At 37.2% G+C, this 24515-nt stretch overlaps 1 protein-coding gene across 1 annotated transcript in view; it reads right to left on the reverse strand.

The window, feature by feature from the left end:
• Positions 1-24515, reverse strand: part of LOC150080537 (tight junction protein 1-like) — a 489733-nt gene that overhangs the window by 73626 nt on the left and 391592 nt on the right. Inside the window, exons 26-28 of the mRNA XM_090380724.1 lie at positions 19415-19555; positions 12231-12347; positions 3742-3839 (exon numbers count right to left, since the gene is read on the reverse strand). Of these exons, the coding sequence (XP_090236850.1) occupies positions 3742-3839; positions 12231-12347; positions 19415-19555 (356 nt within the window). The remainder of the gene's footprint in view (positions 1-3741; positions 3840-12230; positions 12348-19414; positions 19556-24515) is intronic.

Here is a 24515-nt window from a genome sequence, read left to right on the forward strand (position 1 = left end):
AATTAAGTGATGGATGTTTCTGAATATGTTTGTTTAGAATTTGCTCAATAGGCCAAATTTGACATTACAATTCAGAAACAACAATGAGATGAGAAGTTATATAAAGTATATAGTAGTAGTAGTGGCATGTGATGCAAGAAAGCAAGTGTATGAGCTTATGCAGCATCAGCCAAAAAAAAAAAAAAAAAATCACACCATTCCCTCCAAATGCCTGTCCAGTTCCTCCTTAAATTTATTTAACCTATCAACTTCCACAACGACAGATGGAAGTTTGTTCCAGCAATTAACCACCCGCTGGCTAAAGGCAAATTTCTGCACATCTATTCTACATCTGTCTTTTCTTAATTTGAATTTATGTCCCCTTAGGTTCGTAATCTGAACAAGTGGAAGGATCCCATCAGAATTTAGCGTGCTCAACCCATTCATATGTATTTCCTTTGTTATTTATATCCTTCCCTCTCCATTCCTTTACTTAATTTTTATCCTTAGTTTAAGTGTATGCCCTCTGGTTTCTGTCACCCATGAAAGAAAAATGATAACTCCATTAATTAATTTCAAAAGACTTAAATACCTCAATCAAGTCACCACGCAGATCTCAAGATTTTGAGTATGCAAATACTCAAAACTGAATTCTTTGTTCAAATTTTTTGTGAGTCAATCAATAACTACCTTTGTTGTCCTTTGACATGGCTTGAAATATTTTCTATAATTGAATAACTATTACATTGTTCCTTCTAGCAAAATTCTTGTACATCATAGATAAAATGTAATGTCTTTCCTAGCAACAAGCTGTGGAAAGAACTTCATATTAGACTACAGAGTACTCCAGTATTTTTCATTATCAAATGCATGTACTCCAGTATTTTTGTTATCAAATGAAAATACTGGAGTACTGTCATAATGAAAAGTTTTTTCATTATCAAATGCATTGTGTGTGTTGCTACCCATAAATGTAAATTGTAGCCATTATCAATCCACTCCTCAATGATTAATATCAAGGGAAATGGACCATAATCTGTCACGCTGGTCCAGTGTGGGTTGACTGTAGTCCCACTCCTGAACACTCAGCTACAGAGGCCTTCTTGCTACCTATATAATAAGATAATCAGTGATTACAATTACTGAATGCAGAACCTTACATTTCCCAACAATTTTCTTTCCATTGCAGATGATGTTTTATTCTTTTGGCCAGTTTTGAAATCACTGCAAATCCAGAGACCTGTTAAATGAAAATGTCATGATTACTCCTTCACTTGTATCTCACTGACAATCTCCTCAGTTTCTTCAACCTTCTAAGGTTAATCCCCTTAAAAATTAATACATAATATTCTCACTGACACCAAGCTCATATAAGTTTCAATCATGAAAAGTTTGTTGTAATAGTACCTTTAAATACTATAGTTCTCCAAAATAGTCCAAAACCATGCATGTTGCTTATACTTCTTAGATTACACTTAGATTCCAAACTAACCTTCAAATTGCACATTGAGACATTGACTATGAAATTGCTGAAATTCTTTTGTGTTCCAAAACTTAATCATAAACTAAGTCAATAAAAAATTATTCTTAAATATTTTAATGTTTATTCCTTCTAAACAATTATTTATGCTTCAAAAATTTGGTACTCACATTTTCCTTCTAAACAATTACTTATGCTTCAAAAATTTGGTACTCACATTTTCCTCTAATCTAAAACATCTAGCTTTCACCGAGTCCAGAATCAGGCCTATAAACATGTCCATCCCCAGATAATTTTTTCTGGAAGAAACACTCTCCAAATACATCTTTAAAGAATTAAAAATGTATTCACTTCTCTACCATTGCATACTGTCAAAATTCGTTTTTTTTTCTCAAAAAATAAATGGTAACCTTGACCATTCCTAAATCTGTGATTTATTTGTCTGATACATCTCAGATGTTTGTCTTCAAAATCACCCTAAACTAATGTCATTTCAAACCATATGACAAAAATTTGAGGTATTTCCTGTAACCCAACCTTACTTATAGTCTGGAGTTTATACTAACTCCAGATTGATGAACACTTATTTCATCCACTGATCTTTATATGCATAACATAAATATTAGTTGCCTTCTCATGAAGAGCAGTGATTTGTGTGCTTTAGCAAACGGACTATGCAACAAAGAGATAGTATACTCATAAAGCAATGCACATTGTACCACTGAATTGGATGAAGCCAGTGGAGGGCACTGAGTCTACTTAGCTGTATCCTGGTGCTCCTATTGGGGATCTATATAAAACTGTAGCAAGGTGAGATAGTTGACTTTCCACTTAGTTGTCAAGAGAACTCATGTTTAGTTTTTGCTGAGGGTTACTAAAAAGGCAAATTTGTGGTCTAATATGATTTCTAAGAATTATACATTGGTGTTTATTGAAAACCAACATTACCTTTTTCTGTTCCAACAGATATGTCAGCAATAAAATTCCAGTTCCTATTTGTCAATTTACACCATGGATTGCAAGGTAAATTTTAAGACTAATCTTTTGCTGCCCTTCCCAACTAGGAACACCTACTCTTATCACTAATCTGTCTTCCCATGCAAGGATAGTATTAATTTAACAGAAGATGCTACATCAGTGGTGTAAAAAAAAGGTAAAGGGCAGCCATTATCAACCCACTGCATGATGGAAGCCTCCTCAACTATTCATGCTGAGGGAAATGGACCATAATCTGCCACGCTGGTCCAGTGCGGGTTGGCAGATCGACCGTATTCAGCAGTCAGGGGCTTGAACCCCAGACTACTCAAAGAGCGTGTGCTACTGCACTCCCACTCCTGACAACTCGGCTACGGAGGCCGGGTTGTAAGATCCTCCAAATTTGTGTCCACCATGGTATCCACCTCCCCTTCAAATTTGATTCTAATGACTACACTTCTATAGTTAAAGCATTTCTCTATTAGGAAGTTGGTCCCTCTCCACACCAGAGGAGTTCTTTCTAAACAGGCGGATCAAGAGTTCAAGGAAAAAAGAGGAGTAAATTGGATGGCTTGACTCTGACAGCCCTCAAATTGTACTCTAACTTAATACAAAAACTGGATAATATCAAAAGATCCTAGTTCAGAACTAATATTCTAATGGATTCATCCATAACATAATAAAAGCTTACTGTCACCCCATGCAACTTCTGGCTGTCAGGTTTTTTGAAGAACCAGGTGTATCAGGAAGGATGTCACACTCTGGCAGATCTGAAGGACAGCATTAGACGTCATGAGCTGGCTATTCCAGTTGACATGTTATGTTCTGCTGTAGAAAATGCTGTTCTTCGAATGGAAACTGTTGTTGACCAAAATGGTCAACAACAGTTTCCATTCGAAGTGGCAACACAAATCACCATATGGTGACAAATTTTGTAACTAATTTTTTTCCCCAATAAATGCCGAGCACATTCTTTATTGTACCTGTTGTCCAAATTTCTCTTCAGTACAAGCCTTTGAACTCGCTCCAGAGCCTTCTACATAGGGATACTTTAATTTTAATAACCCTGTATATAGATATTATCAAAAATCACCAAAAAAACACCCAATATTAACTATGTTTTTTGTATGTTTTTTACAGGAAGGAAATAGGAACTTCAGATAAATTCAGTGCCACAGTAAAACAATATTAAATATAAACTAATACGATCCTGAGGGAAGGTTTCCTATAAAAACATGTTCCCATTTTTTTAAACAAATAAAAGAGAACTTTACAATTTTAATTTAACATTTATTTCAAGTACTAACCATTCGAGTGTGTCCACTAGTAGGGCTGGCTGTTATTTGCTTGGTGTTTGCATATTCTGGATTTTTAAGTTGGTTTGAATCTTGGCCATCTATTCTACCTGATGACATTATTTAAAAAAATAAATAAAGATAAAATAAATTTTTATTTAAAAAAATGTTATCAAAGATATTATTATATAATAATTATATTAAGGATGCTGTTATTAAGGCCAAGGATAATAAGCAATGACCTTTACAGTATTTACAGATTTTGCAATGACACAAATTACGATCACAGTATCTGGTGACCATTTAACTTTTAGTTATAACAGTACTGGACTGGAGAATGTTTATAATGATGCATTATCACCACAGGAATTTAAAAAATTGATTCATTTCCATTTTCTTTATCCTCTGTTTTAAAGTATCATATAAAATCCTTTTTCCTGAAAGCAAATAAACATTTTAGCAGCATTCAGGAACTGTGTTAAGAATATTTCTTTCTTCTGTCAAAACTACGACTCATTTTTGTTAAATCTAGCCTACAATAAGATTCACTTGTGCATGATCCCAGTTTTAATCATGCACATACAAATGTGCATGATCCCAGTTTTAGCAGTACAATAAATTGTTATATGAACAGAATATGGTTACATATAAAGATTAGAAGTTAGTTAGTTAATGTGCTATTATATTCCTGTTCAGCTTACAAGAATTCTGCTTGATTTCTCCTTGTTCATTTTCATCAACTGCATGAAAAGAATTTTATATTGCTCCAGGTGTGTGTTCTTTTAGTTCATTACAGGAGTCAAGTTATCTATCTCCTTAGAAATTTTTAATCTGCTGAAGGTCAAGTTTTATTCCTCAGAAATGGATCAGTGCAGAATTCAGAGCATTAATAGGACCATTATTTATATATTGGGGAAGTGGAATATAGGAGGTTTGATAATAAAGTTCCTGGAATGGGGCTGTTGTGGTCATGTCTGATGAGTTCGAAAATAAATGAAGTGGTATGCTGTAGTTCAATCTTCCTCCAACAGATGATGGTAGAAAGATTGTCCAGTGGGCTCTCACAGGTTGCAAGTAACAACAAGTTTCGTTAATAGCTCCAAGTTTCCATGTCATAATTTTGCAATGGTGCAACAAATGAATGTTAAATTTTGCTTTAAACTTGGAAAATCTGCATAAGAAATGTAGGAAATGTAAAAAACTGTGTATATGGAAACGTTAAGTCATACCTGTGTGTTTGAATGGTATAAGTTCAAAGATGGATGGATGGATGTTCATGATGACCCAAGAAGTGAACATCAATCAACTTCTTGAAATGACATAATTTCCTGAATTTTGAAAATTCGGGACAAATTTGAAAAATTCAGGAAATTATGGCTGGAGATCATCATTTGACCCTCAGAATAATGGCTGATGAGTTGGATATGAATAAGGTTTGTTGGTTGATTTAGAGATTTCTTAGGCACATCGGCAACTATGGCCATAGTGCACCATATGAATAAGGAGACAATTTGTCACATTCTGTGTGAAGATTTATGAAAAAGGAAGGTCTGTGGAAAATTTGTGCCACACAGTCTTGCAAATGAGTAGAAGCAATGAAGAGTGTTGTGTCATCATGCAAAGACTTTATCCAGCATTGTCAAAACAGTCTTAATTTCCTCAACTTTCACTGAAGATGAGTGCTGGGTGTTTCAGTACGACCTAGAGACAAAGCATCAGAACATAGAGTGGACTTCAAAATCATCACCAAAGTTAAAAAAGTTTCATTTATAGATGTTCAAGATCAAGACGATACTGATCATGTTTTTTGACAAACAAATCAACCATTCACCCTACTTTCCCAATCTATCATCAACAGGCTTCTTTCTCTTTTCCAAGGTGAAAACTGCCCTCAAGGTGGGGGGGGGGAGAGAAAGAAAGAAAGAAAGAGATTTCAGGATATTGAGGACAAAAAGAAAAGCCTACCCACTGAACTGAACATCATCTCTTTGGACACCAATGAATTTTTTTCAGAAACTTTTAGAATGTTTTAATAAGTGCTTTCAATTAGCTGGTGATTGCTTTGAATAAAAATAAAACCATTTTTTAGCTCCTCCACTCTGTGTTCTTTTTATTGCACCAGCCTGGGAACTTTATTGCCACACCTTGTATCTTTGTATTGGGATGCCTCAGCATTAACTTTCTGCTACATAGTTTGTTGGATCTACAGAACGGCTTGTTTATGGGCATACCATTTACAGAAGGTTTCATGGGGGGCAGGGGAAGGTTGCATATTAGCATTAGCATTAGTAGAGGCATTTGATGCAAGAAAGCAAGCTTATGCAGCTTCAGCCAAAAAAAAAAAAAAAAAAAAAAACCCACTTCCACTTCACCCCTCTGTTTGTTCAAAATACCTGTCCAGCTGAGCCTTAAACTTATTTAGGCTATCAACCTCCACTACAAGGGATGGAAGTCTGTTCCACCAACCAACCACCCGCTGGCTAAAGGCAAATTTCCGCACGTCTATCCTACATCTGTCTTTCCTCAATTTGAATTTATACCCTCTCAGGTGATTTTTCTGAGCTAGAGGAAGAATCCCATCAGCATTGAGCATGCTCAAACCATTCAAGGCTTTATATACCTCTATCAGATTACCTCACTGGTGCCTAGTCTCCAGACACTGTAATTTGCAAAACTTAAGCCTTTCTTCGTAAGAGCACCCCTTTGTTCCATTCACTAATCTTGTTGCCCTTCTCTGTACTCGTTCCAGCAGCTCTACATCCTTCTTGAAATGAGGCCTCCAGACCTGTATACAGTACTCTAGGTGTGGCCTGACCATTGCCTTATACAAGGGAATAATCACCTCCTTATCCCTGCTGGAAAAATTCCTATATATCATTGACAATACTCCATGAGCTACTCTTGCAGCCCGTCTGCACTGCTCAGAGAACTTCATATCTGCCTGCACAACCACCCCCAAGTCCCTTTCATTCTCTACCACTGTCAGTGTAGTACCACAGAGTTGATACGTTGCTCTGGGGTTGCTGTTTCCCATGTGTAGTACTTTACATTTGTCAATGTTAAACTTCATTTGCCACCTCTCAGCCCATCTGCTCAACCTTTCCAGATCCTGTTGCAGCAGCATAGTGTCAGTAGTGTCCTTGACAACCCTGCCAACCTTTGTATCGTCTGCAAACTTGGACATTAAGCTTGATATACCATCATCAATATCATTTATAAATACAGAAAACAACAATGGACCCAACACTGAGCCATGAGGGACTCCACTAATAACATTAGTCCACGATGAGCAGTGTCCATTGATTACCACTCTCTGTCTTCTCCCCCTCAACCACCCCTTTATCCATAGCAGCAATTTGCCTCCAATGTCACACTGCTCCAATTTGTGTAGCAGTCTTCCATGTGCAACAGTATCAAAAGCCTTTCTAAGATCCAAGTATATAATATCAAAGCTATTCCCTGCATCCAGTTCTTTTGTAACTGCATCATAGTATCCAATCAAATTGGTCAGGCAAGACTTCCCCTTAACAAAACCATGCTGTGTCCGAGCTATAACTGAAGTCTTGTCTAAATGATCCTGCAGTGCTTCTTTAACCAGTGCCTCCATTAATTTTCCTGGAACAGAAGTTAAGCTCACAGGTCTATAATTACTTGTGTCAGCCTTTGATCCTCCTTTGTGAATTGGGGTCACATTTGCACATTTCCAGTCTATGGGTACCTCCCCTGAGTCCAAGGAAGCTCTCATAATTATGGCTAAGGGTTTGCTTACTTCCTTTGCTGCCTCCTTTAATATAACTGGATAGATTCCATCCACCCCGGGTGCCTTTCTTGTGTTTATCTTCAACAGTTTCTCCTCCACTTTACTCCCAGTTATTTCAAGATTCTGTAGCTTACTGCTAAAGTTGAATACACCTCTGGCATTCCCCTCGCTGAATAACTCCTCATGTGTGAATGTCGATGCAAAATATTCATTTAGTTTGTTAGCTACCTGAGCAGGATCATCAACAGTTGACCCATCAATATCAAGTGGACCAATCTGATTCATCCCCTTCCTTCTAGAGTTTACATAAGTAAAGAACTCTTTGCTGTTTTTCTTTGCATCCCTTGCCAAGGATTTCTCGTAATCTGCCTTTACCTGCCTAACCTCCTTTGTAACTTGGTTACAGATCAACTTGTATCTATCATAGGCTTCTGTGTCATGTGTTAATTTGTGAGTATCCCATTCATTTTTCTTCTCTGCCATATGCCTCATTAGTTCATCTGACATCTATTTTGGCCTAAACCTTGAACAATATTTCTTAGTTGGTATGTAAAGCCTAGTAGCTTCCAAGATAAGTTCTTTGAATGCTTTCCATTTTGAATTTGCTGTTGGTAACACCATCAGTTGGTCCCACTGTATAGAATTTAAATACTGTCTCAGTCCATCGTAGTTGCCTTTACGGAAGCAATAACCCTTCCCTTTACCCCTAATGGTAGTTACCTCTTTGAGTAAATCCCACTTCAGCACACTGTGATCACTGCCACCTAGTGGTTCATTTATCTGCAGATTCTTAATGCATGAAGAATCACTGCTGATAATCAAATCAAGAGTATTACTCCCTCTAGTTGCCTCCCAAACATGCTGATGTAGAAAACAATCATCCAATAAATCCACAAAAGCCCTGCTAGTGTGTGAGTGACCAGCCCCCAAATTCCAGTCAATATCTGGGAAATTAAAATCTCCCATTATAAGACTCTCTGATTTACTGGCCCACTCTATTTCCCTGTACAGTTTCTTATTATACTCATCAGAGTCATTAGGCCTATAGCACACTCTTACTCTCAATTTTGATCTCCCAATGCTTATGTCACACCAAACTGACTCAACACTGCACTGTCCAGCGATGTCGACTGGCTTCACTTCCTTGGTTTTTATGTGTTTCTTAACTAATAGCATAACCCCTCCCCCCTTCCTATCCTGTCTATCCTTTCTGTAGACGTTGTACTCCCCAAATTGCAGTTCTGCATCCCTTATATCTGTGTGACACCACGTCTCTGATATCCCAACAATATCTGCCTTTGATGTTTTGAGCAATACCTCAAATTCATCAAATTTATTTACTAAACTCCTAGCATTGGTGTACACGCAAGTATACCTGCACCTGTTTCTATTCTTAGCTACCCTAACACAACCCATGTGTTTACTTGTACCGCAATGGCTCCCAGCAGTCTCCGAAATACCATGCATCTTGTTTTTCAGGCTTCTGCTCATTCTAATAGAAGCAGTGCAAGAATCTCTTTCACCTCTGCCAGTGGCTACTGTCAATCTATTGGTCTTTGTCTCCCCCCCAAGCTAGCAGTTTTCCGACCCACCTAACACTGCCTCGATAGCATCAGCAAATATTCTTGCACCCTTTCTATTTAAGTGTATCCCATCCCTGTAGAAGCAATCTCTCCTGTTAACAAGTATATGATGGTCAGCTTCTGCATTCCCTTGACTGCTATACACAAGAGAACCCATTTTCCCATTTTTCTTTTCTTTATTCCTTGCTTAATTAAAGGTTTATTTTTATATTACATGGTTAGTAGTGAGTTAAGATGCTAATGCATGGCTCATATACTGCCATCTGTAGTTCAAATTATTTTTAATGTATCCTTATTTAATCATTATTTTGTGTCTGTGGTTTGATGTTGCCTTTTAAGTGCTCTGATCTGTTATGATATAAGTTTTAACTGCATAAGGGCCATTGTTATTCAATCTATTGTATTGGCAGGTTGATTAGTGTATCTGTCAAATCTGCAGTGCATTGATTTGTTTAATGTTCAAAATGCAGGCGACTCTGGGAACAGGCCAGGGAGTTGCAATAGTTGGTCTATTCTATTTTATTTATTTTTGTTTCATGCTGTTGGTCATGTTGCTGTGGTTGGCTTATAATGATATTTCATGCAAAGTCAGGAGAATAAGCAGGATGCAGCAATATTGAAAACCCACACTCATGGGCACACCTCACTGCAGCATGCAAAGAATGCACAGGGGCATTATAGTGTAGCAGATGCATACATTTTGATAGCTTTCTCCATCTTTTTTCTTTTATAGCAGCACTTTATGAGGAGGTAATCTGTTAGTATTACACCATGCTGCTAGTATTATTGTTAGTATTACAGTTATTAATTACAGTTATGTATTACAGTTATTAATTACAGTTATGTATTACAGTTATTAATTACAGTTATGTAAACCCCAGGGGCTCACATCTGGTGAGTGTGGGCTTGGCACACCCAGGGTCCTGAGCTGGATATCATCATTTTTCTCTTTCTTGGTGATTCCTTTCTATTTCTCTCTCTCTCTCTCTCTTTCTCTTAGGGTGACTGGGGAATTTTTTTTTTTTTTTTTTTTTTTTTGGCTGGTGCAGCATAAGCCTCGGGCTTCCTTGCACCATATAGCTGGTAATAATAATAATAATGATAATTACTAGTATTAACAGTATTAATGTTAGTATTGGTATTGGTGTTTAAGGGCACAAGGGCAGCTTATGCCAAAATGTGCATCAGCTGTATTATGTTAATGTTAGTATTACACCATGCTGTTAGTATTATCCCAAAAAAGTGCTGGTGAGGTGATACTGACAGTATCACATCACCAGCACTTGGTTGCACCTCTGGGAGTGATTTGCAGTTTTGGGGGTGATGATTCTGAATGCGTCCACTGTTTTGATATTTATTTAGTTTTGGGATAATAGTGATAGATCCAAGTTTCATCTATAGTGACTAGATGTGAAAAAACTCCTCTTGCTTTTCCTGGCACATTTCATGTGCACATTGTGCCCTTTCCTTCTTCTAGTAAGGGATCAGAAGTCTGGGAACCCATCTAGCAGATACTTTACTCATATGCAACTGTTGATGAATAATGTTCTCCACAGAACCTACACTAATTTGGAGCTCGGCAGCTAGTTCTTTGACAATAATAAGGTGATCTTCCAGGATTAATGCCTCAAATTTTGCAACACTCTCTTCTGTTACAACAGTTGATGGGTATCCTGGGATTTCTTCATCATGCACTGAGGTTCTTCCACATTTGAATTGTTTAGACCAACATGCAACAGCACTCTACCCTGTGCAGTCTTCTCCATAAACAGTGTCCATTTCTTCATGGATTGTTTTGGGTATTTTCCCTTGCAGAAAGAGGAACCAGATCACCGATCTGTAATGAGTACTTGACTTGGCCAAGAACCAACACTGAAAGGAAAGGACAAAGGATAGAAAAGAAACTCTAGTAATTTGTTTACTATGCTCAAGAGAGAGACAGATCATATGTATTTAACTGTATATTTTGCAAAAATGGAGCCAAATAGACTGCGGTGACTTCTAGTGAAAAAAATTATTGGGCACGGTAAACTTTGTGAAAAATACATGAAAATAGGCAACCTGTATAGTGAACTCAACAAGTGTGTGATAATGCAGATGTGAATGAGAGTTGATTAAGGTCTCTCATAATATTACCTGAGAGTAGTGTAGGAAGATTTTGGATAGTTTAGGTTGGTATAAAATCTGATAAAGATGAAAAATAGTGGTTTAGTAAAGAAATAGCATCCCATTATCCCCATAAAACATTCCATCAGGGATATAAAAAGTAAAGATGCATAGCATATTAAAAAAAGCTGGAGAAACAATAATAGCACTATCTAACATGATTTTTAACTTCAAGAACTTAAATGCTGTTTTTAACCAATTTTTATGTGTAGATTTTGAAAATCACAATGAGAGTTTCACATCATGTCACAGTTATTAAATATAGAGTGAGTTATGTTTTACCAAAATATGCCAATTTCGCATAATCTATCCAGTAATTCAGTATGAGATACTGAATTATTTTAACAGATATAAGCTAATTCTCTTAATTTTAGCAATCGATGCTGGTCTCAGTTTTCTTGTGATAAACATAATCAGGCTTCTACCTATGGTTCTTAGGTTTAAATTCCGATGCAACAATTTATAATTTGAGGAGAGCACACTTAGTGTTTTTGGTGAGGATTTTTGTAGGCTGTGCCATGGTTTTCCAAGTATTAACTGATCATGGCATGTTCCCAGGGTTGTAAATCTATCCCCCAAACATAAACAGCCCCTGGAGGGTAGGAGGGTGCGGCCCTCCTACCACTTCACAAGATGTTGCCTATCAGTCAGTAAGTTCAGGCACTGGACTGTTAGGTCTAGCTTGTTCACAACACACACACACACACACACACACACACACACACACACACACACACACACACACACACACACACGTATATAGAGAGAAAGAGAGATCATAAATACATCAAACTGACATATGTAATGAATCACAACAGGCGATACATGACTTAAAAAATATAAGAACTACTTGTATAAACTATAACTGCAACTTTATTATAATTAGCATAAATTATAATAAAACAGCAACTATAATTTAAATCAAAAATTATAAAAATTAGTACCCTCTAATGTGTACCTATGGTATTAAACCTATTACCTATGGTATTTACCTATGGTATTAAACAGTCTCTCATGTGCACTATGTGTACGTGTTGGTTTGCTAGTGCGATCTATTCTGGGTGGTGGCTCACATTCAACAGAAGGAATGGATTTTGATAAATATGGATCTATTGAAAAAAACAGAAAACCAATTATCAATAACTGGTGGCCAATTTTGCTGAAAATTGTACTCATTCAATAATAAAAACAGATGGTAATAAGAAGATATCTTTTACTTACAGCAAAGTTTTGCAACTCAAGATTAATGAAATACAGGTGACCCCCCGCTTAACGCTGATAATTCGTTCAGGAAAAACAGAGCGTTGAGTGAATCCGCGGTAAGCGAGTGCCGCATTCCCATAAGGTAACATAAATTCATGTATTTGTGAGTTGTGGTCGGTGCCATAGGATATTTCCTAATCAATAATAAATGGTAGTGAAAAGATACACAATGTCGGTCAAAATATTTAATATTCAAATATTTGTACATATAAAATATTCTGCATTACATACGTATATAATTATGTGGTAACTACTTACGTATCAAAATGAAACTTAATTTATTCAATTAAAATCATGAATTTAATCATGAAAAATGTGTCGATTTTGGGTTGTACTTTGGCCCTCTTCCTGGTAAACTAAAAGGGGTTTTAATTTAAAATCCCTGAAGCGTTACCACCCAACAATAAAGTCAACAGATCCTTTGCCACTTTGAAACCTGGCATGTTTTTTCCTTCTTTCAATATGAAACTTCTTTTAGGCATTTTTTTCCAAAAACGTTCTGCTTCATCTATGTTAAAAACTTGAAGTATAACACATAATACTCCTCTTCAATAATTTTAACAAGTTCTTTTTTGAAAGTTTCGGCTCCTTGATCTGCACTTACGGCTTCTCCCTGGATTTTAAATCTATTCAACCAGCCTTTACAAGTTTTAAATGGTTCCACATTTTTTTTTTTTTTTTAGGTGAGGTTTCTTCAGATCATCATATAGGCTAATCTCTTTTTATTTCTGAAGTCTAGTCATCACTGAGTGATGACTAGACTTCAGATAAATGCATATAAAGCAAATATTACAAGCAATATACTTGATCATTTTTTAAAATGTTGCTCTCGGAACTATGTAACAAGTCACTGTACTGTACTGTACTGCAATTAAATTAGCGTGCAAGAAAATTTCACTGAGAGTGGAAAAATTTCTCAAGTCGGCATGGGAAACATTTTAATGCTGTTTTGCTAATCATTTTCAAGCTATCGAATCTACCAGATGAAACGTTTTTGGTAAATATGCCAAAAATGAAATCTATACGCTGGTAAAAGAGCATTATAGTGATTTGTGACATCATTATAGTCAGATACGGGTTTATAATATAAAAACAGCGTTATAGCGAATCAGCGTAACGCGAACCGCATCATAACGAGGGCCTGCTATACCTTTATCGATTTTTAGTGGCAACTTCATTTCATGTATATTTCTGACTTTTGTGTTAACTTTCATAAATTTACAAATGTCACATAACAGCTATGTTTGTAAAGTCTCATACAACATTCCATGATGTTATTCTAATCTTAAAAAAATAATAATAATAAATAAATAAATATATATATATATCTTAAGTGCAGAAATTTAAGGAAATCAATTTAGAATTATGTTCAGTAGGTGATTGATATGGTGATTGAAAGGCATGTGCTTTTTTCATGTAGATACTATTTCTCTATAGTGATGACAATACATTGCATTTTGAGCTAAATGTTTTCTTTGAATTAGGAATTTAGACAACAATTATTACATTGTAGTAGTAGTAGTGGTAGTGGCATGTGATGCAAGAAAGCAAGTGTATGAGCTATTGCAGCATCAGCCCAAAAAAAAAAAAAAAAAATCGCACCATTCCCTCCAAATGCCTGTCCAGTTCCTCCTTAAATTTATTCAACCTATCAACTTCCACAACGACAGATGGAAGTTTGTTCCAGCAATTAACCACCTGCTGGCTAAAGGCAAATTTCCGCACATCTATTCTACATCTGTCCTTTCTTAATTTTAATTTATGCCCCCTTAGGTTTGTAATCTGAACAAGTGGAAGGATCCCATCAGAATTCAGTGTGCTCAACCCATTCAAGGCCTTATACACCTCAATCAGATCACCGTGCAGGTGCCTAGTCTTCAGCCACTGCAATTTGCAGAACTTAGGCCCCTCTCTTGGTAAGAGGATCCCTTCATTCCCCTCACCAATCTTGTTGCCCTTCTCTGTACATGCTCAAGTAAATCTACATCCTTCCTAAAATGAGGCCTCCAGACCTGTACGCAGTACTCAGAGGGATTGTCCTTATACAGAGGGACAATCACCTCCTTCTCCCTGCTAGCAAAATTCCTATATATCATTGACAAAACCCCATGACCTGCCCTGGCAGCCTGTCTGCATTGCTCAGAAAACTTCATATCTGACTGCACAATTACTCCCAGGTCTTTTTCATTTTCTACCACCTTAAGTGTAGTACCACACAGTTGGTACGTTTCTCTGGGGTTACTTCTACCCATATGCAGTACTTTGCATTTGTCAATGTTAAACTTCAGTTGCCACTTCTTAGCCAATCTGCCCAAATTATCTAGATCCTGTTGCAGTAGCACACTGCCATTACTGTCATTAACAACCCTGCCAACCTTTGTATCATCTGCAAACTTCGACATTAAGCCTGATATACCTTCATCAATATCATTGATAAATATACAAAACAACAGTGGACCCAACACCGAACCCTGTGGGACTCCACTAATAACATTAGTCCACGAAGAGCAGCACCCATTGATTACCACCCTCTGTCTTCTCCCACTTAACCATCCTTTTATCCATTGTAGCAACTTACCCTTAATACCATTCTGCTCCAATTTGTACAATAGTCTTCCATACGCAACAGTGTCAAAAGTTTCCTGAAATCCAAATATATGATATCAAAATTATTTTTTGCATCCAGTTCCTTTGTAACCACATCATAATATCCCATCAAATTTGTCAGACAAGACTTTCCCTTCCCATGCTGTGTCTGAATTATTGCTGCAGTCTTGTCTAGATGATCCTGCAATGCATCTTTAACCAGTGACTCCATTATTTTACCTGGAACAGAAGTTAAACTAACTGGTCTGTAATTATTCGTGTCACCCTTCGATTCCCCTTTGTGAATTGGGGATACATTTGCACATCTCCAGTCCGTGGGAACCTCCCCTGAGTCCAATGATGCTCTCATAATTATGGCTAAGGGTTTGCTTAGTTGCTTTGCCATCTCCTTTAATATAACTGGATAGATCCCATCCACCCCAGGTGCTTTTCTTATGTTTAACTTCAACAATTTCTCCTCCACTTTGCTCTGGGATCTTCTTTATTCCATACTTCAGAAGCAAGATTTATATCAGTATTAGTCATATGGTGAAAGGAAGCCCCAGGACGGTGCTGTACACTCATAAATAATAATAATAAAATTGCAAATCAATAAAATAGCTTCCAATGCATGGCTTGTGAGCGGGACGCTCTTCCCCGAGACTGAACAATTTATGCTTGCCATCCAAGACTAGGTAATCAACACCAGAAACTATTGAAAATACATTGCCAAGGAGCATGGATGGTCCGATGACATAGGGCAGCGAAGCCACCTGGCCTCAGAAATGATCCAACACATCACCGCGGGATGCAAGGTGATTGCCCAGACTGAGTACACTTGTAGACATGACCAGATAGCTAGGATAATACATCAGAAGCAAGCAAGAAAATACCAGTTGATCAAAGAAATAGTACTGTACTACAAGTACAAACCCCAGGTGGTACTAGAGACCCCAACCCACAAGAGGTACTGGGACTGCGCCATAATAATGGATAAGACAATCCCGCACAACAGGCCGACCAGGCGAGCCGAGTGGGTAAAGTACCTGCTCGGCAACCCAAAGGTCGCGGGTTCGATTCCCGCCTCGGGCTTGGATCAAAGTACTGCAAAAACCTTGGGAGGTGCAATATGGCCACAGATGCCGATGCGCCAACAACCATCATCAATCAATCAATCAATCAATCAATCAATCAATCAATCAATCAATCAATCAATCAATCAATCAATCAATCAACCCGCACAACAGACCAGATATAACCATTGTGGACAAGAAGGAAAAAGCTGCGTATCTGATTGACAAAGCAGTACCCAACACTGGCAACCTGCAGAAAACCCATGGAGAAAAAATCAGGAAGTACACGAACCTAAAACAGGAGATCAAAGAGATGTGGCATATGCAACAAGTAACGACCATCCTAATTATTATGTCAACCACCAGTATGGTGCCAAAGACCCTACATAACAGCCTAGTAGCAATCGGTCTCCCAGCAAACACCTACAAAGAACTCCAGAAAGTCGCAATCCTGAACACCTGTAGGATAGTCAGAGAGTTCCTCAACCAACAGTAACAACAACCACCCTGTGTACTTGGTAGCAATACCCGTCACGAGGTTGAACCCCTAATCAGGGAGAAATAATATAAAGAGCAATAAAATAATAATAATAATGTTTGCTGTGGAGACAGCGTCGACAGCAAACATGAGACCAGAAATCGGAGAATAGGAGAATACTTCGACACACTGAAGCAGAACCTCTTCGAACTCAGCAAGAGACTATGCCGATACAAAGAGAGCTCCCAGAGGAAAATAAACAACCAAATCTTCGACGAGGAACAAAGATGCTTCTACAGGAGTCTCAGAGAAGATGGGAAAAAAGGGAACGGACCACCCGAGCAGAAGACAATTGAGGAGTTCTGGGGCAACGTATGGAGCAGGGAAGTAAGACATAACAGCCAAGCCCCCTGGATAGAAATAGAATGGAAGAAAACCAAGGATGTACAAGGGATGAGAGAGTGGGAGATTTGAGAAGAAGTAAAACAGTTGATCAGGAACACCCACAACTGGCGAACTCCAGGAATTGATAACATCCACAACTACTGGTACAAGAAGCTCACTTGCAGACACACAAGCACCTAGCAGAGCAGTTCACTCGAATGATAAGGCACCCGGAGACAATCCCAAAATTTCTCACTGAAGGAGTCACATATCTGAGGTAATCTGATTGAAAATGTATGCAAGAATATCATAATAAAAAATTTCTACTGTTATTCACCTCTCACCCAGCAGTGTGCCATACAGCCTTATCAGTTACTAAAGAACCTCAAGTCAGAAACCAACTGTAGCATACAACTAATAAAAACATTCAAATATGATTCATCATGATCCTGTTATGTGGTATGTGTAATTAACAAACTTTAATATAGGATTCATTAATAATAATAACATAAAGCAATATTTATTTGTCATCATTAGTTATAATTCCCTAATTGAAATCATTACAAATTTTAAAATTCATACATTATCATCATCATCATTAGCCATTTTCAATCCACTGCAGGATGAAGGCCTCTCTAGCAACTTTCCAGTTCCTTCTGTTTTGTACAATGGCCATCCATTTACTGCCTGCAAACTCTTGAATTTCATCTATCCATCTCCAATTGTTGTCTTTCAGGCTTTCTTTTATTCTGTTATTTTCTTAGTCCATCTGTCATCATGTCTTCGAGCTATGTATCCTGCCTCCTAAGTCCATTTCAGTTCTTTAGTTCTGATAAGAATGTCCTTAACTTGAGTTTGCTGCCTAATCCATGTGTTTCTCTTCTTCTCCAACAGTCTGATTCCTAATATAATTTTTTCCATTTTTCACAGTGTAGTTTCAGCTTCTCTTCCATTCTTTTGGTGAGTGTCCAAGTTTCACTTCTATAAGTCATGGTGGGGAGTATACATTGGTTCATTATTTTACGTTTCAGACAAATTGGGATATTGGTACTCAGTATGCAACTATATTTCCTAAATGCTATCCATCCGAGATTTATTTTTCTCTTGACTTCCAGCCATTTATCATTATTACTGCTAATGACTTGTCCAAGATAAATATATGAATCCACCTTTTCAATTTCTGCACTTTCAATGATTATATCTCTTTCTGGAGCATACCTGTTCATCATTACTTTTGTTTTAACCATATTCATCTTTAGTCCAAAATCCTTACTAACTCTGCATAACTGATTAAGATTTTCCTCTAATTCTTTGGGATTATGGCTTATGATCACAATGTCAACTGCAAATCATAAATGGTTTAGATACTTTCCATTTGCACTGAATCCTTTCTGTGACCCGTCCAATCTTCTGAAAGCTTCTTCAAGAGCAGCAGTATAAAACTTTGGAGATAGAGTGTCTCCTTGTTGAACTCCTTTCGCATTTTAACTTTGCTACTGTCTTTGTCTAGTCCAATAAAGGAAGTTGTGTTCTCATATATTTTCTTCAAAATCATAATGTATGGGATGTCTATGCCTTGTCTTTTCAGTGCTTGAAACATTGCCTTATGCTGTATGGAGCCAAATGCCTTTTCATAATCCACAAATGCTAGGTATAATGGTATTTTATATTCATTTGCTTTCTCCATTAGCTGTGATATCACATGAAGGTGATTTATAGTTGAGAATCCTGTCCTAAAGCTAGGTTGCTCTTTCGGTTGATTCAAATATTCTTTCTAATCTGTTAGTAACGACCCTTGTGAACAAATTGTAGATGTGGGACAACAAGTTTATTGATCTATAATTTCAAATTTATCTCCTTTCTTATGCAGCAAAATTATGATTGCATTATTCCACTCCTTAGGCGCCACACCTTTCCTAATGTATTTTGTGAAAAGTCTTGCCAGTTTCTGTGCCATGTCTTTTCCTGCTAATTTTAACAACTCTACAGTAACTTCATATTCACCTGGGACTTTTTGATTCTTCATTTACTTCAATGCATGTTCTACCTCATCAGGAAGAATATCGGGTATGTCATATGTGTTGCTAATTTGTGATCCGTCTTCCCCACTGCTAGCATCATTCCCTTGCTCCTTATATAATTCTCTATTGTAGTATTCTGCAATTTGAATTATGCCTTCTCTGCTATTTATAAGTACACCATCACTGTTTTTCAGATTCAGTACCATTTGTCTTTCTGTATTACTGTTCAGGACTGCTGATTTAAGTCCTTTGTTTTCCCTTAGCACTTGTTTTACTTTACTTGTGTAAAGCAAAAGTTATTTGGCTAATTGTCCTATAAACAATTGTGCTTCTAGATATTAAAAAAAGTAGTTATAATTACAAAAACTTACCTTCAATTTCACCATTTACCTGATTACCTAATCTATCATTTGATGTATATGGGTCCATTTTTGATCTTTGTACTGTACTAATATATTCCACATCATTTTCCTTGGAATAATAATGAGAACAATGTTGCCTTTCAGATAGAGCTACAGGAAAAATATGAAGTTGTAAATAGTTGACTTTTAAAGTCCCGAAAAAATGATCTAACTCAACTAACATCCAAAGAATTAATAGAAATAACATTAAACAAATGTTTAATGGCACTGCATCTGCCATTTATACATTTTGTTGGAGTGAAAATTAACTACTATGCAGTTAAATATAATGTTGAATTTGGTTAAATTTAAGTCAAAGATGGCTTCATTTTCTGAAAATGGAAATTCACATACATTACAAACTCTCAAAAATATCATTTCACAGTCCGTCACATTTTCAGCTCTTTAGCAATTTTGTAAATATTTGGTTACAATAGTGGTCATGCAAGGTGTTTGATAGTACCAGAAGCTTACTGCATTTATAAATATATCTCACTGATTTTTTTTTTTTTTTTTTTTGTCTACAAAAATATAAGTTGCTTTGTTACTTACTTACTTCTCCAACTCCATGATGAAATATGGGTGAAATATCAACATTTCAGAAGTATTCACAAATTTATTTACCAAAATACAATGTGATAAATAAATTTGTGAGATTTCTTGAATAAAAATAATTTCAACTTTTATGTTGTAGTTTGATTTATTAGTGCAAGGGCTACTAAGGCTATAATGCACCTATTACAGTCTTAGTTGGTACAGGTTTGGTATATTAAACAGGTGGATTCAGTTCAGATGATATTTGTTTTTCAGGAAAAAGATCATTAATACCTTGTCAGTCTCTAAGGATCTGCTGTAATGTAAGTTGGTTAGAGGAACACAAATGTAAAGAGAAAGCTATTTTCATTCTCTAAAATATAATGGGCATCCACTGATCAGGTGTTTTATCAGGTTTTACTGTGAGTCAAATTTGACAGTTGCTGCATAGTGGAAGGTGCGAGTAGGTCACTATGAATTAGGTGGGTATGCCCAATCTGCAGTCGACCAAGTATGACTTCTTCCTTCCTATTTCCTCTTAGTCTTGATAGTTATTGCTTTTGTTCTCCTGTCAAATGGATAGACATTTTTTTTTCTACTAATACATTATATTATGTGTTTGTAATCAGTGTAAGTTATCTGGATGTCTAATGTTATGTGACTGGTATTCTTGGCAACAAAATCTGCTTGTTCATTTCTTGTGATTTCAGAATGTCCAGGTATCCAACAGAAGATTATCTGGTGAAGGTAAAGAAAGCCTGCACAAGAAGCATGCAAAAGTTTGATGAAATTTATCAGTAAAAGTACTTTGCCGTAACGGCATTTGTATTGTTGCTCGCTCAGTAAACATACAGTGGGTCGGTCGGGAGTAGAAATTGAATCCTATGGGAGTTTGAAACCCTCCTGAAGTGGAGGGGGTAACCTGACCTTTTTTCTTTAGAATCACTGGTGGACTAGTGGATAAATTGTTTATTAAGAAAAAAAAAAAAAAAAAAGGCAAAGGAAGCCCACACAAGAAGCATGCCAAACTTTGAAAAAGTTTACCGGTGAAACTACGTTACGAACATTTTTTACGACACCAGAACTTCCAATATGACTCTGTTCGTGATTCAATTAGTGATTCTAAAGAAAAAAGGTCAGGTTACCCCCCTCCACCTCGGGAGGGTTTCAAGCTCCTGTGGGATTCAACTTCTACTCCAGATCGGTAACACCCACTGTTTACCAAGTGAGCAACAATACAAATGCCGTTACAGCAAAGTACTTTTACTGGTAAATTTCATCGAACTTTTGCATGCTTCTCGTGCAGGCTTTCTTTACCTTAGCCGATTATCTTTTGCTTGTTTGCAAGAAACTGCACTGAGTTTTCGAATTTGTTGTGGTAAGGGATGATTGGAAGGAAATTTATACTGAAGAGTGGATAGATAGAGCACTTAAGGAATTGGTATAATGATGGTTTGAGGGTATAAAGACTGTTTTACATTCTCTAAAGCCATCGAGATGCATACAATTCTGTGGTGTAAATGCTGCACTGGAAAGGGAGCAGCTGAGATATTGTAATGTTTGGCAGAACCACAGCTGCATCAACTTTACTGTCTGTCTTGCAAAACTAGAGAACTGGAAAGAGTGAACTGCATGGATTTGCTTATTACTGAAATTTGGAAATGCATTCTTTCTCTATTGTTGGAAATGTTATCAATGTGTGCCAATGGTATTTGCCATGGTGGTGTAGCCGTGCAAACATCTGAAACTATGTTACTCATATTTAGTTCCCAACACATGTTTAAGCTTTGTAACCTAATACCACATGGTTTATTCTGTAAGGGTTTATTTTGATGTAAATTATGCCATTTTGGTGTGAACAGATATTGCTATATAAGATGATGTGGGTAACTTCTGATTTTAGTTGCATAGCTTAATAGCATAGCATAGCATGCAGACAAAGGAATTGAGGTGGTTTGTGTGCTTCTGTATAGAGACTCTGAACTGGCTTTGTATGAAAAGCTCCTAGTGCATTTGGAGAGCATTGTAATGTATGGGGTCAAGCCATTTTATTACACTTAATCTGGCTGAGATACATACAGGAGACCCATAGTCTAGTCTAGACTCAATTACCGACTGGTATAAGTGTGGCAGTATGCACTGATCTGCACCTCATGACATAGTAGAAATTACCCCAAGTAGATTCAGCTTCTTTAGACAGGTTGCACAAATATGCTTAACGTGCTCTAAAAAATTTAGTTTTTTAAGATAAAACCAGAATTAGTCTAAGATATATAATATCTCTGTAAAAGTAATTGGATAAGAATCAAGTTGTAAGTCTGGATCAGGATGTAAATTCCATTTGTGGCAAAAGTGAATTGCTGTTGTTTTTTTGTTTTGAAAGTCTATATCCATTATTTTTTGTCCACTGAACAAACTTGTTAATAGTGCCTTAATGCTGTCTTTCAATTAGATGCAGGTTTTGAGGATGGTATGGGATTGCAAGATCGTCAGCATACAGATATGTGTCAAGAATACATTTGATAATTAAACTGATCCTTATGGAGAAGAGTGTAAGTACAGAACCCTGGAGGCTCCTTCTTGTGCAAATGTTTGGGAGAGAGCAGACTGCAAATGTACCTGAAAGGATATATTGGTTAAAAAGTTCCAAATAAATTTTGGAAGATGACTTTGAAGACCAGATTCATAGAGATCCTGAAGGATCCAATATCTCCAGGTTGTGTTGAAAGTTTTTTCAATGTCAAAACATATCATCACTAAGTGTTCGTTCCTAAGAAATGCATTTTGAATGTATCCTTCAGCTTTGACCATGAGGTCAAGTGTTGATCTAGTTTTTTGAAAGCATATTAGAATGTTTTCAGTTTCAAGGAATCACATCAATCTGGCATTAATTATGTTTTTCCTAAACAGCTAATAGGTCAGTAATTTGTTGGATCAGAATGGTCCTTTCCTGGTTTTGGGAAAGCTAATACAATAATTATATCAGCTAGTAGGATAATAATCCTCATCGAAGATTCTATTATACAATTTTAGAAGAGCAGATTGGGACTCTTCACTCAAATGATATATTAGTCACCAACAATAACTACCTTCTGTGAGACCAGCACATTCTGCCTTGGAGATTTCCATTGTGTTGCCTGATGCACAAATGTGAGCTCTAGCATTGAGTTGGGCAGCTAAGAGCTTGACAGGTCACCATTTGAATCCTTTCAAGGACATCTAAACTACTCTTCAAACTCTCATAAATGCCCATCAGAATGCAGAGTTTGCGCTTAATTTCTTCACTCTCTCTGGATCGAACACACAAAGACATCCCTTTCCCCTTGGCTGTATCATGCCCTGCTCCAGAAAGATTGGCAAACACTGTACAAGTTGTACATTTTGTTAGGCTGTGATTCATAGGAGAATTACCTGCTTCATTTCTCCCCTGAGCCAAATCACTCCCACTACTTTCTGCTGCTTCCTTTGCTGCTGGTGGAGTCTGGGGCATGATTGCCATTTAAGGAAATCATGCCCCAGATTTTCATTGTTTATCAATTTAATTGACCAATGAAAATTAATCAATTTAATTGACAATACTACACTAAGCTAATAGATTCCAAAATGCAGTGATAAATATCAAGTTTTATGTTATACCCTACAGTATCGGTGCCTCCGTAGCCAGGTGAGCAGGAGCAGCAGTGCATAGCACACGCTTCTTGATTAGACCGGGGTTCGAGCCCGTGATCACCAAATACGGAGGATGCGGAAAGGTCAGAGAATGACCACCGCATATCCCCGGAGCAATATGGCCTTAGTTGCTAATGCTCCTAAAAACCAAATAAAACAAACAAACAAACCCTACAGTATCAAGTTCAAGATATACGTTACACTATACTATTATGATCCCAGTTTTAAATTAGTTATACCCTTCCTAAAAAGTAAACTTTCTTAGCTAAAAAAAAAAAAAAAAAAATATATATATATATATATATATACCTAACAAGTGACTGGTCCTTGAGGTTGTCACAGACATTCCCTCAGATATGCCAGACAAGCTGTACTTGCTACCTGGGAGTCTAAAACGCTGATGGAACTGATATCCGGGTGACATTCAAGACAAGTGGACCCAATTTCGGCGAAGTCTGAATGGGGTGTGACAGCCAAATCCTCTGCTTGCACCTTCAAAATGGTGGAACTGTTAGTAATCCTGGGTATAACATCAATGCACAAGCACACTGTGGGTGACCACCCAGGTGTGAACCAACATAAGCAGGGGTTGAGGACGCCTCCGTAGCCAGGTGGGCAGGAGTGTGTATCACACGCTTCTTGATTAGACCAGGGTTCGAGCCCGTGACCACCAAATACAGAGGATGCAGAAAGGTCAGAGAATGACCACCGCATATCCCCAGAGCAAATGGCCTTAGTTGCTAATGCTCCTAAAAACCAAATAACAACAACAAGCAGGGGTCGAGGCGTGGTGCCGACACCACATCGAGGAATGCTGCCCCTCTGTGTTACCAGGCAACACTAGGTGGTAGATGACTTTCATCAACTG

The sequence above is a fragment of the Mastigoproctus giganteus genome, chromosome 9, assembly GCF_048544385.1.
Source record: "Mastigoproctus giganteus isolate SK-2022 chromosome 9, ASM4854438v1, whole genome shotgun sequence".
Lineage (NCBI taxonomy): Eukaryota > Metazoa > Arthropoda > Arachnida > Uropygi > Thelyphonidae > Mastigoproctus > Mastigoproctus giganteus.